The sequence below is a fragment of the Meriones unguiculatus genome, assembly GCF_030254825.1.
Source record: "Meriones unguiculatus strain TT.TT164.6M chromosome 13 unlocalized genomic scaffold, Bangor_MerUng_6.1 Chr13_unordered_Scaffold_37, whole genome shotgun sequence".
In the NCBI taxonomy this organism is placed as follows: domain Eukaryota; kingdom Metazoa; phylum Chordata; class Mammalia; order Rodentia; family Muridae; genus Meriones; species Meriones unguiculatus.
The window spans coordinates 4094867-4108002 of record NW_026843647.1 but is presented as its reverse complement, the minus strand read 5'-3'; the positions used below and the strand labels follow the sequence as shown (position 1 = coordinate 4108002).

Below are 13136 nucleotides of genomic sequence, written 5' to 3'. Positions count from 1 at the left end.
TCTCAAGTGTACATGCTGTTATGCAGTCACGTAGTACAGATTTCATGTCTTGTGCTGAAATACATGTGGCAAGAACGAGACATAAAATTACTATTTCACATTGTTTTGTTTATGGGAATCAGTAGGACTGGGTTTACCTTCAATCATTAGGGGGCCATGAACTATAGCCCCATAGCCCACCTTTATGGTGACCTCCATTTACAGAGAGAGGTCTAGAGCATGGGGACTTTCTTTGAAAAAGAATCAGTTATATCTAGAAGGTAATTTGAACAGTGTAGGGGTCACTTTGAGTTATTTTGTGGGAGTGGTGATGTTTGTGTTTATTTAATTTCTGTGTGTTTACAATCATAGGTAACATTGGTCTACTTCACATTTTTTCTTGGTTGAGTTTCCTTAGGTATCTTGTTGAAATCTTGACTATATATTTGGGCTTATATTCTTGTCATTTTTTCTTAATTCTTTCACAAAATTGTGCACAGTTTTCATCATTGTCATTGTAAAGTAAGTACAGAAGTCATACTTTGTCTGTGTGTTTAATACATCTTCATAATCCTGCTGAGAATTCTGAATTTTTTTCACATGGTAAATTCAGTTGGCAGCATGCCATCATAAAATGGCATCCAAAGAGCATGCATGGACTGGACCTAGGCACCCTACACATATTTAGCTGATGGGCAGCTTTGTCTTCATGTCTGTCACCTAGCATTTGAAATGGGCACTATGTGTGACATGGACACAGTTGCCTGTTTATGAATCACTTTGCCCTAACTGGGCTGTGTTGTCTGGCCTCAGTGGAAGAAGATGTACTTATTTCGCATGCAACTTAACGTGATGAGTAGAGTTGTTATGGGGAGGCTTCCCTTGCCTGAGAAGAAGGGGAGGAGGAGTAGGCAAAGTGGGTGGGAGGATGATACCTAGAAAAGAGGACTACGAGCTGTAAGAAGAATATAAAGTGAAAAAATATATAAAGTAATAAGAAAATGGCTGGTTTCTGTGAAAGTGAGAGACTGTGTTGACTGACATTTTTATAGAAGGATCTTCAATTGAGGGTGGCAGTATCCCTCAGCCAGCAGCCTTGAGCTGGACAAGAATGCTAGCTGAGCATGAGACGATGAAGAAACGAGAGCAAGGCAGGAAAAAATATTTGCCATGGTTTTTGCCTAAGTTTTCTTGAAACTTGAATTTCTATCCTATGCTTCCAATATGATGGACTGTCGTCTGACAGGACCAAACAAGTAAACCCATTCATCACCTGAGATGTTTGTGGTTAGGTGATTCAATCACAGCAGCACAGTAGTAAGTTAGTAGAAAAAAAAAGTTATATCAAAAGTGTCTTTGCTCCTGGAAAGACCTGAGAATGTTCTTTTTAGAGGAATGTGGAAAGTTTCAGGACTTGAGATGGCAAAAGTCCAAACCTTAATTGGCACTTCCTGTAGGACCTGGAAGTTTAGAATGTTGAGTGTACATACATAGGAAGGGGAGGTGATAGGATTTCAGTGGAAAATAGACTCCATGAATAATTAAGCTAGAGGTCATTTGTGTGGTAATTTGGCCTCAGATATTTCTTATCCTGCTCATGATCTAAAATAAGTAAGGGAGAACTAAAAATTCGGGACTGATTTCTTAGATGGTGATTTTTGTTTTCAAACCTGGCTTGGATGTTAGTAATTAGTCAAGGCTACATTTGAATTCTTTATTCTCATGTGTCAGCTTTCTGAGTACAAGTGCAAGGATGGAAGATGTACCCCCAATGTTTTCTGTTTTGTCAGCATATTTTGCCAATGTTAATATTAAAATGCTTAATAGAATGTATGTATGTATGTATTCTTTGAAGTTACATGCGTCTTTATGTCCTCATTTGTTACTATATGGCACATCATGCTAAAGGTCTGCCTTGTCAGAGAATTTTCTAGAGGTTCTAGATATTGCAACAACAATGAGATTTATTTCAAAAAAAACTTGTATGTGTGTAATATGACTATGTTTTCTTAGGCTGTGACATATATTATATGAAAACTTGATGACACTTTTGGGGGTTCATTTTGAACATTCTAATTTGATGGTCAAGGTCATGTTGCCAGTTTTCACTCTGCATTTTTCAGAGAATGTATAAATATTATTTTTTCTCTTTTATGTTTTACTTTCATTTTGTATCCCAGCTATAGCCCCCTCCCTTATCCCCTCTCAAGCCCACTGTCTCTCTCTGATTGTATTAATTTTTTTAAAGAAATTACTTTGTTTTTTCACTTCACATCCATCGGGTAATCCCTCCTTCCTCTGCTTTCAACCCACCCTCATTCTTCTTTCTCCACACCCAGAAAAAGGGAACCCTACTCTCCCTGTATCACCCAATTGCAGCATATCAAGTCACGTCAGGACTGAGCATATCCTCATTCACTAAGGCCAGGCAAGACACCCCTGACAGGGGGAGAGGATCTATAGCAGGCAATAGAGTTTATATTAGAAACAGTCCCCTTCAATTGCCATTCAACCACATGGACCAAGCCCTGAACAGTACAGATAAGTTCAAGAGGACTAGGTTTAGAACATACTCCTTAGTTGATGTCACATTTTCTGTAAGCCCCCGGCCCTGGATCTGGATTATTTGTCTCTGTTGGTCTTCTTGTGGCTTTCTATCCCCCCAGGTTCTCCCATCTTTCTCCTAGTACTTCCATAAGATAACAGAGATCTACCCCATGCTTAGTTGCAAATCCCAGCATCTGTCTCCATTGGCTGCTAGGTGGAGCCTCTGAGATAACAGGCATGTTTAGGCTCTTTTCTACAAGTACAGTAAAGCAACATTTACAGTTTTATTGGCTGGCTCTCTAGTGTAAGGTGGGTCTCAGGTTGGCCCAATTATTGGTTGGACTTTCCCTCAATCTTTATTCCCTCATTATCCCTAAACTTCTTGTAGGCAGAGTAATTTTTAGATCATGATTTTTGTGATTCAGTTGTTGTTCCCTCTCTCCACTAGTCCTGTCTGATAGGAGGTGGTCACTTCAGTTTCCATGTCTCTTTCCTCTGCCCCTCCATTAGGAGTCTCAGTGAGAGTCACACCCATATCCTCTCTGGAACCTTCCCTGTCAAATGACTCCAGCTTGTCAAAGAGATGCCCCTCTCAGTTTCCCTTCTTGTTCTCAGCCCTCTCACCTCCTACTACAATTCTTCCCACATCTGATGCCCACATTTGTTTCCCTCCCCATTTCAACTTCTGGCCAGTTCGCTCTCTTTATCTACTTCTTCTATCTGTTCTGTTTTCTATTATGAGTGACATTCTGGCAACCTCCCATGGACCCTTCTTGTTTCTTAGCTTCTTTGGGTATATGGATTGTATTAGGGTTATCCTGTACTATAGGTCTAATATCAGTTTACAAACTATGTGTTTCTATGTCTGGGTTAACTCTCTCAGGATGATCTTTTCTAGTTGAATCCATTTGCCTGCAATTTCCATGATTTCTTATTTTTAATACCTGGGTAGTATTCCATTGTGTAAATGTACTAGAAGTTCTTTATCCATTCCTTAGTTTCTGGCTGTTATGAATAAAACAGGTCTGAACATCGTAGAAAAAATGTCCTTGTTCTATAATGGGCCATCTTTTGGATATATTCCCTGGAGTGGTATAGCTGGGTATTGAGGTAGAACTCTTACCAGTTTTCTGAGAATGTACCAGATTGATTTCAGAGAAGTTGTACAAGTTTACACTCCCATGAGCAGTGGAGGAAAGTTCCCTTTTCTCCACATCCTCACCAGAATGTGTTGTTACTTGAGTTTTTTATCTTAGTCATTTGAGTGGTGTAAGATCGAATCTTAGAGTCATTTTGATTTCCATTTGTGTGATGTCCAAGGACTTCAATCATTTTAAGTGCTTCTATGGCTTTTGAGATTCCTCTCTTGTGGCTTCTCAGTTTAGCTCTGAACCCCATTTTTAAATTGGATTATTTGATTTGTTAGTGTTTAATATCCTAAGTTCTTTGTATATTTTTGATATTATCTTTCTGTCTGATGTAGGGTTGATGTAGATATTTTCCCAAACTGTTGACTGCTGTTTGAGTGATAGTGTCCTTTGACTTATAGAAGCTTTTCAGTTTCTTGAGATCCCATTTATGAATTGTTGATCTTAGATCCTGTGCTGTTCTTGTTCTATTATCTCCCGTGTTAATGAGTTCCAAATTTTTCTCCACCTTGTCTTCTAAATGATTTAGAGTTTCTGGTTTTATGTCAAGGTCTTTGATCCCCTTGGACTTGAGTTTCTGCAGAGTGATACAAAGGGTCTATTTTCATTTTTCTACATGCAGACATATAGTTGCACCACCACCATTTGTTGAAATGCTGTCTTTTTTCCCATTATATGATTTTATCTTTGTTGAAAGTAAAATTCCAGTAGGAGTGTGGGTTTATTTCTGTGTCCTTATTCCAATTTTACAGGATTGGTCTGCTATCAAGGGTATTTTATTTTTCCATATGAAGTTAATGTTTGCTCTTTCAAGGTCTGTAAAGAATTATGTTGGAATGTTTTTGGGAAATGGATTGAACCTGTAGACTGAAGTTTTTTAAAGAATGCTCTTTTACTATGTTAATCCTATATATCCATGATTTTGGGAGATCTTACCATCTTCTGATATGTTCAGTTTCTTTCTTTGAATACTTGAAATTCTAGTCTTAGAGGTCTTTCACTTGCTTGGTTAGAGTTACAACAAAATATTTTATACTGTTTGTGGCTACTGTTCAGGGTGTTGTTTCCCAAATTTCATTCTCAGCCCAATTTTTTCTTTCATTTGTATACAGAAGGGCTAGTGAAATTTTAGTTTATTGTATTCTCAGCCACTTTGTGGAAAGTGTATATCAACTGTAAGAATTCTCTGGTAGAATTTCTTGGGTCACCTATGTATGCTAGTAAGTCATCTTTGAATAGTGATACTTCTTCCTTTCTGCTTTGTATCTCCTTGATAACCTTCAGTTGTCTTATTGCTCTGGCTAGGAATTAAGAAATATATTAAAGAGATATGGAGAGGGGAGGCATCCTTGTCCTGTACCTCATATGAGTGGAATTTCTTAAAGTTTCTCTTCAAATAATTTGATGTTGAATATCAGCTTGCATTTTACTGCCTTTATTATGTTAAGTATGTGCTTGATTCCTTGCATGCCTGATTTCTCCAAGTCTTTTAACAGGAAGGAATGTTGGATTTTTGCAAAGTCTTTTTCTCATCTAATGAGATTATCATGTGATTTTTGATACTTTCAGTTTGTTTATATGGTGGATTACATTGATGGAACCATGAATGTCAAACCATTCCTATATCCCTGAGATGAAGCCTATGGGTTCATCATGTATATCTTTGATGTGTTCTTGGATTTGGTTTTTGAGTATTTTTATTGAGTATATTTGTGTTACAGACAGCTATGAGCTCTTATGTGGGTGCTGGGAATTTACTCTGGGTCCTCTGGAAGAACAGTGTTCTTAATCACCGAGCCATACCTCCATCTCCCATGTTGCTTATTATTATCAACATTTACATTGCTAAAATTTTCATCTGTCCTTTGTAAGTGTTCAATGATATATTTCATTTTAGCAAGATCATACTAATGTTACAGTTTAAAATGAGGCACTTCAGGTTTCTAGACATATATACTGAACTGGAGAGAATGTATAACTCTTTGTAGAAACTTGAAGAAGATTTTTAAGTTCTTTCTTTTTTGTTTGATCAATTTTTGCAGAATATTCAGGGTCTTATTATGTACCTCTGAGTGTCCTGGAACTTATTGCATAGCATCCAGCTTTATGAGATAATCCTGACTCTGTCGCCTAATGATTTTGCAATTAAAGACATCAGAAAATACACCCAGCTTGTCCATTGTTATTAGAGTCAGGAATCGTTTATACTATTTCTCTTATGTGGGCCTACTACTGTTGATCTTTATACTTTCTCTCTTTCTTAATTGGCATTTCTCTTGAAAGTATATATCCTTATTAAAAGATACAGAAATTAGAGAGGTGAACCTCACTATACAGTTTCCTACTGAAAGGAGTTAGGTATTACATTAGAAATTTTGTGTCAGAAAACAAGCAGAAGAAACAACAGAATTTTGTGAAAATGTTGTAAATGAAGTATATGTTTCCAGTATTCTAAGTATCATGCTTTCTGTTGTACACATGTACGGATATTTCAGAGTACATTGACCTACAATGATGTGCATGTGAACTTCACTCGAGAAGAGCGGGCTTTGCTGAATCCTTCCCAGAGGAATCTCTACAAAGATGTGATGCTGGAGACCTACGGGAACCTCACTGCTATAGGTAGAGCAATTAATTTTCTTTACTTTTTCATATATGGGGAAAATATTCATTATTGGGACGCTATTGTAATTTCTTCTGGGGATGAAGGAGGTCAATGGTTCTTTGATTGAACCAATATCATGACCTAAATTTAGCCTTATTTCCAATAATAAATCATACATTTTCTTTTAATATATTTTAGGTTATAATTGGGAAGGTCATAATGTTGAAGAGCATTGTCAAAGTTCTAGAAGACATGCAAGGTAATATTCATCTGTAAGCTGATGTGAATATGGTTCTGTGAAAATTTTAGTATGTCCTGGAAGACATATTAAAGACATATTTGAAAAAGAAAGAACAGTGTCAATGAACTGTTTTAAGTGTATTTATTGAGGATTACTAACTTGTTACTAAACCATGTACCTCCATGTTAGGTATTTGATGTGTGTTTGCAAGGCACTCCTCTAACAAAGAATACATGGAAATCATACCTTACACAAGATCAGTGTTTAAATCATAGCCTTGTTAACACTGTAAGGTAGAATCTGCAATTTGTTTAATCTCCTATAATTTAGATATTGCCAAAGGTATTCACATTAAATAGGTGATGAAAGTATGTCCAAAACATTATACTAATAAACTAGTCCATAGTAAAGCTGGGATTACTCATGTACTTATAGTTATGTTGCTAAGTTTTGTGAGAAGTGCAGTTTTTTAGAGTCAAGAATGTTGTTGTGGAAAAACCATAATCCCTATAGCACATGTCTATGATGAACACAAATCAAATGTGTAAATGCAACATAAAACCATGTCATTTATTAATTTTCTTTTAATAGGTCTATCATATATCATACTGAATACAAGTCATATTAGTATAGGTTTATTGAAAGAAACAATGTACCACCCAGAACAAATAAAATATATAGTATTCCCCATTTTGAGTAGATGTTTAAAAGGTGATACCTATTATGCTTTATATGGGGTATTCAGAGATGCAAGCAGTACAAATAATGACACAAAGGCTTTTTTAATATTTTACAGCTTAGGCAATTTAGGCAGATTCTGAACCCTCTTTTTCCCTAACTCAAATGAACCTAGCACAGTGTCCCAATACATGTCCAGCTGTACCTCTTTGTTCAGGTTCATGTCCATCTGTTACCCTCAGTGTCCTGCTGGTGAATCGCCTGTCATTTGATTTCCTCTTCCCAGCAATCCTCTCTCACTCAGAAGCTCTGGTCTCCATTTTGTCCCCTGCTATCAGTTGTCAGCTCTTTATTATTTACAATAGATAAGTAAGGATGGACAAATGTCTACAAAATATAGGACAGGTAATGGGCCATAAAAAGAGCAATTCTGCAATCTGGTCAGCACTTAGCTCTCTGCTGGCTCAGCAATCAGCATTCACACACATTGACACACTTTCACACAATATACACAAACATCAATTCAACTTCATTAGGAATTCGCACAAAATCACACATCAGAAAATGTAGTTTTAGGAATATAAAAATTCTTCTGTTTGTCACAGTTATCTTTGCCAACTTACCATGGAGCACAGTATAGGGAAATTTATTAATCCAGCCATTGTGATAAAGCTCTGAGGTCTTGCAATTTTCTACAAATCTGTGGTAAAATATCTTATAGAAAAAAGTATGATATAAAGATGAGCCAGGTGAAAATTTTTACTATCACAGGTATTTTCAAATATGCAAAACAATCCCTAGAGAAGGAGAACACCAAGAACGTAAAAATAATGATGAAAACTCAAGATGTAATTCCTATTTACCTTTAAACCAAATTGTAAAATTATATGACATGGACAATTAGATTCATCAGTGTAATGAATGTCATAAAGCTTTCATATGTGCCAATTATCTTTGCAGGTATGAAAACAGTCATAGTGGACATAAACCCCCTGAAGATACTCAATATGACAAAGTCTTTACACATCCCAGGAATGTCCACATATATGAAAGTATGCATACTGGTAAGGATCGCTATGAATCAAAACAATATGGTAACACTTTTGCAAATAACAGTCATCTGCTAAGTCATAAAAGGACACATATAGGAGAGAAACCCCATGAATGTAATCAATGTGGAAAAACCTTTGCAAGTAATAGTTATCTCCTAAGACACAGAAGAACTCACAGTGGAGAGAAACCTATGAATGTAACCAGTGTGGTAAAGCCTTTGCACAGAGGAATAATCTCCTATCACATAAAAGAACTCACACTGGAGGAAAACCCTATGAATGTAACTAGTGTGGTAACGCCTTTGCAAGTAATAGTCATCTCCTAAGACATAGAAGAACTCACAATGGAGAAAAACCTTATGAATGTAACCAGTGTGGTAAAGCCTTTGCACAGAGCAATAATCTCCTATTACATAACAGAACTCACACTGGAGAGAAACCCTATGAACGTAACCAGTGTGGTAAAGCCTTTACACATAATAGTGATCTCCTCGTACATAAAAGAACTCACACTGGAGAAAAACCCTATGCATGTAACCAGTGTGGTAAAGCCTTTGCGTACAAGAATGTTTTCTTAATACATAAAAGAACTCACACTGGAGAGAAAACTAATGAATGTAATAATGTGGTAAATCCTTTGCATGTAACAGTGATTTCCTAAGACCTAAAGGAACCCACAGTGGAAAGAAACCTTATAAATATAACCAACGTGGTAAAGCCGTTGCACTGAACAGTCATCTGGTAGTCCATAAAAGAACACATACTGGAGAGAAATCTTTTGAATGTACCCAACGTGATAATGTGTATGCATTTCAGAGTAATTTCTGAAAACATAACTTACCCTGGAGAAAAAAAAAAACACTTTATTAATGTAATCAGTATGGCATCACCTTTGTACAACACAGCCATCTCCTAATTATAAAAAAATGCATGTTGCAGGAAATATCTATGAATATAATCAATATCATAAAGTCTTTTCATGTAATATTCATCTTGAACAAGAACACCTCATGCAGTGAAACCCTATTAATGTAACCAGTGTGTCAAAGTCTTTGAATGCCATAATAATATCCATGTACATTGAAGAGTACACACTGGAGAGAAGACAATGCGATAAAGCCTTTCAATGTAATAGTAATCTCCTATGAGATAAAGAACACATACTGGGAAGAAGCCTCACGAATGTAACCAATGTGGTAAAACTTGCTCTTCACAATCATCTTCAAATTCATGAAAGAATTCATATTGGACAAAAAGACTGAGTGCATTTAACATGGTGAAGCTATTCTACATTTGTATACTCTTCATCATCATGAAAGAATTCCTACTCGAGAGAAATATTATAAATGTGTTAAAATATGAGGGCTTTGTACATATCTATATTCTTCATTATCATAAAAGTTTATACCGGAGAGAAATTCTGAGAATATAAGAAATATGGTAAGGCCTTTGTATTCTTCAGTATGCTGAATCCAAAATAGCTCAAACACTAGGTCAATGCAAATAACAAAAATTTATTGTCACCAGTAACTACTGAATGATTAGTAACATAACACTCTTGGGAACTGATCTCTGATAAATACCCAACCATTAAACCAGAAAGTTATAGAGGTTCTGAGCTTGAAAGTCATAATATATGTACTGTGTTACAACTAATTTTTTAATCAGTCATGATTTAGGGATATGGGATTTGTTTATGTCATTGAAGGTTTCACCTGATGTAAAATGTCACTCTAAAATTTAGTGGAGGCTGGTATCTAAAAAGCAATACACAGGAATTAATTTTTTTACCATGTTCCAACATACAAATTAATCTTTCATATTTTGCATGTCAAAGTCAACTTCAAGAGACAAACCTTACACATGTAATCAATGTGATAAAGCCTTTTCTTACTGCAGTTATCTTCACATACATAGAAGAACACATACTGAAGTAAGACCCTCTGGATAAGCAATGTGGTAAATCCTTTTCATGGAATTGTCTTTGAAATCAGAAGAAAAAGTCATCTTCTAGAGAAACCCTATGAATGCAATCAGTATGGTAAACTTTTGCACTTCATGGTACCGTTATAGAAGAGTAAAAGCTTTGGTGTGTGAGCAACTTCTTAAAGCCTTTGCATATCACAGTAGTCTTTGAGAACCTGAAATAACTCATTCTCAAGAAAATCTGTTAGGATAAAAGATTTGTTAGGGTTTTTGATCAACTAACTTGCATTCAATTACAGGAGATTATTTGGGAGGAAAATTCTAACAAGTATTCATGCATTATGACCTTCCATCCTTCTTTTGTTTCCAATTAAAAGTCGATATGGAAAAAAAGCCTAGGAATTTAAACCGTAAGGTAACCTTCTTAGATTTCTCAATTCTCTTCAATTACTTGAAATAAATCATCCAGTTATAAAATTTATGTGTGTGTATTAGTGCTATTTCTGTAACAAAACACAATGTCAACTTCCAAATGTGTTGGTTTTGCCTTACGGATCCAGTGGGATATGGGATCTCTGTGAAATGGGAATCGCAAGTGTCATACATGGTGGCTAAAGCAGGAAGCTCAGAGCTCACATCCTCAACCTGCAGCATGAAGCAGAGAGTGGCAATTACAGATGCTATGCAGTTGAAACTATCAATCCCACGCCAAGTAACATACTTCTTCAAGAGTGCTGCTTTTCCTAAACATTCACAAATGATTCCAACAATGAGGATTCATTTCTCTGACTTCAAAACTACATGTTTGATTTCTATTACATGAAGGACTTTATGAAGAAAAACTCTGTAGAAACTGGTAGATGCCTCAACACCTGAGTTCCAGGAATGAATGCCTACCCAACACACTCATGAGTAAACATATTAGTTTAAGAATTTGCTTTAATTTCTGTTATGTGATCTCAGTATGTCTTTTTGAGTTTATGTTCCTGTCCATTCTGGTTTCCATGAAGAACAGACCTTATGAACTTCTTGTAACAGGAATTATAGAACATTGTAAAAACCTGACCTAGGTTCTGGGAATGAACTTCACTGACAAGCCATGTCTCTAGTACTGTAAATATCTTAAATCTTTATATATCTTGAGATCGAGAAGTAGAAAAGAACTCATAGAAGAGAGCGACCCTATTTGTTTATAAGATTTGATGACTTTGGATTTAGTAAATGTATTCAATTTTGAGAAAATAAACTTTTAAATTTGTTTTTACTATAGCCTTGGAGGAATTAAATGATTTACCATGTTCGCTTAAATGTAATGGAGGAGATCACCAACAGTGGTTATAGTTAGTAATTTGAGACATTGGAGTAGGTATTGAAGTTTTTTGTATGTGTAGCAAATCCATTCACAGAAGTTTATTAGGCTGTTCTGGTAATCTTTCTGTGGCGGCTGTTCATGTTCTAATGCATTTACTTCGTGATAGGTATTTTTCTGCTGGAATGTATAGAATGGGATCTCCATCATCATCTATGTGGTCCATTGCTTATTTCTGTCAGGCAGTGTGTGATCATAGTTTTCAAGGAAGGGTCTCTGAGAAAGCGTGGTACTTTTTTAATGTTTTCATAAATTCCTTTGCTTTCAGCCTTGCTTAAATGTCAGTAATTAATTAATGTTAAAATGTTCAATAGTATGTGTTTATGTATGTACATATTGTTTGATGTCCCATGTTTCTTTATGTTCCCATATTTACTATATGTCACATCTTGAAGAACTGCCTTCTAAGAGAATTATCTAGAGATATTAGATAATGTAACAGAAACGAGATTTATTTCAAAAAAAGCATGTTATGTGTCTGTAATGTAAGTAAGGGATCTTAGGTCATGGCAGATATATGAAGGGTGTGTGACACTGGGGATTATTTTTGCCATTGTTACACGATCTTCAAGGTTACTTTGCCAGTTTTACATACCACAAACTTTCCCCCTGAACTCATTGGTACTCAAACTTAGTTGAAAGAGTATATTCATACAATATTATCTTCTATTCAGATTATAAACAAATTGTCATCTGAGGATGGAAGAAAATGATGTGATTTGAATAATAAATGCTCTTAACAAATGAAAATAATTTACTGATTTCCTGGTTTGAAATGTGTTACTTCATTCTCAGGAGTAAATACTTGTTCTTAACACTTTCTCAGAACTACAAGTGAATGTCAGAGAATTGTCTTAGTGGGTAAAGTTGGTTGTTGCTAACCTTGATGATTTGAGCTCAACCTCTGGGTAGCAATTATCACTCTTACAATTTTTTTAATATTTGTATAAATATTAAAAAATTTATACCTTTTAATTATAAATTTTACAGTTTGCTGCTGTATATGCAAACTCACACACTAGCACATACATAATTTTTTTCAACCTAAATGAGGGCCATTTTGGTCACCGGCTAAGACTCTTTGGGTTCCATTTTGAGAACTCACATATGGGATGTAGATAATAAATAACAAGTTGTCCTCTCACTGGCACATATATACCGTAGCATAGTTGTATACACAAAAACATTTTAAATAGATAATATTAAAGCAAAATAACACTTATTGATGGCAGAAATGTTTTTCAGGTGTAAATAATTGTAGCATTTGAAGACTTAGTACTGTTCATTAAAAGAAAAATGGTTCCTTTGTATATCTTATTTTATAATTTTGTTCCTTGATTCAAGTATAGGTCATTTTATAAAAATATCTCCACTTGGCTCAGAAGTGCATCCCTGTCATTCTAGACCTGGGAGTCCATGGTAGGCTAATCTCTCTGAGATTGTGGTCAGCTTGGTCCACAGAGTGAATTCTTTTGTTTGCTTATTTGTTTGTTTTTCAGACAGAATTTTCTTGTGTAGCCTTGGCTGTCCTGTTCTCAATTTGTAGACTGGGTTGGCAGCAAATTTGGGCCTCATTCTTCCTGAGTGCTGT

At 35.7% G+C, this 13136-nt stretch overlaps 1 protein-coding gene across 1 annotated transcript in view; it reads left to right on the top strand.

Moving 5' to 3' along the window:
- LOC132650985 (zinc finger protein 556-like) overlaps positions 1–12295 on the top strand; it is a 37866-nt gene extending 25571 nt beyond the window's left edge. The window contains exons 3-5 of the mRNA XM_060376312.1: positions 6170–6296; positions 6478–6538; positions 8159–12295. Of these exons, the coding sequence (XP_060232295.1) occupies positions 6170–6296; positions 6478–6538; positions 8159–8576 (606 nt within the window). The 3' untranslated portion in view covers positions 8577–12295. The remainder of the gene's footprint in view (positions 1–6169; positions 6297–6477; positions 6539–8158) is intronic.
- The last annotated feature ends 841 nt before the right edge of the window (positions 12296–13136 follow it).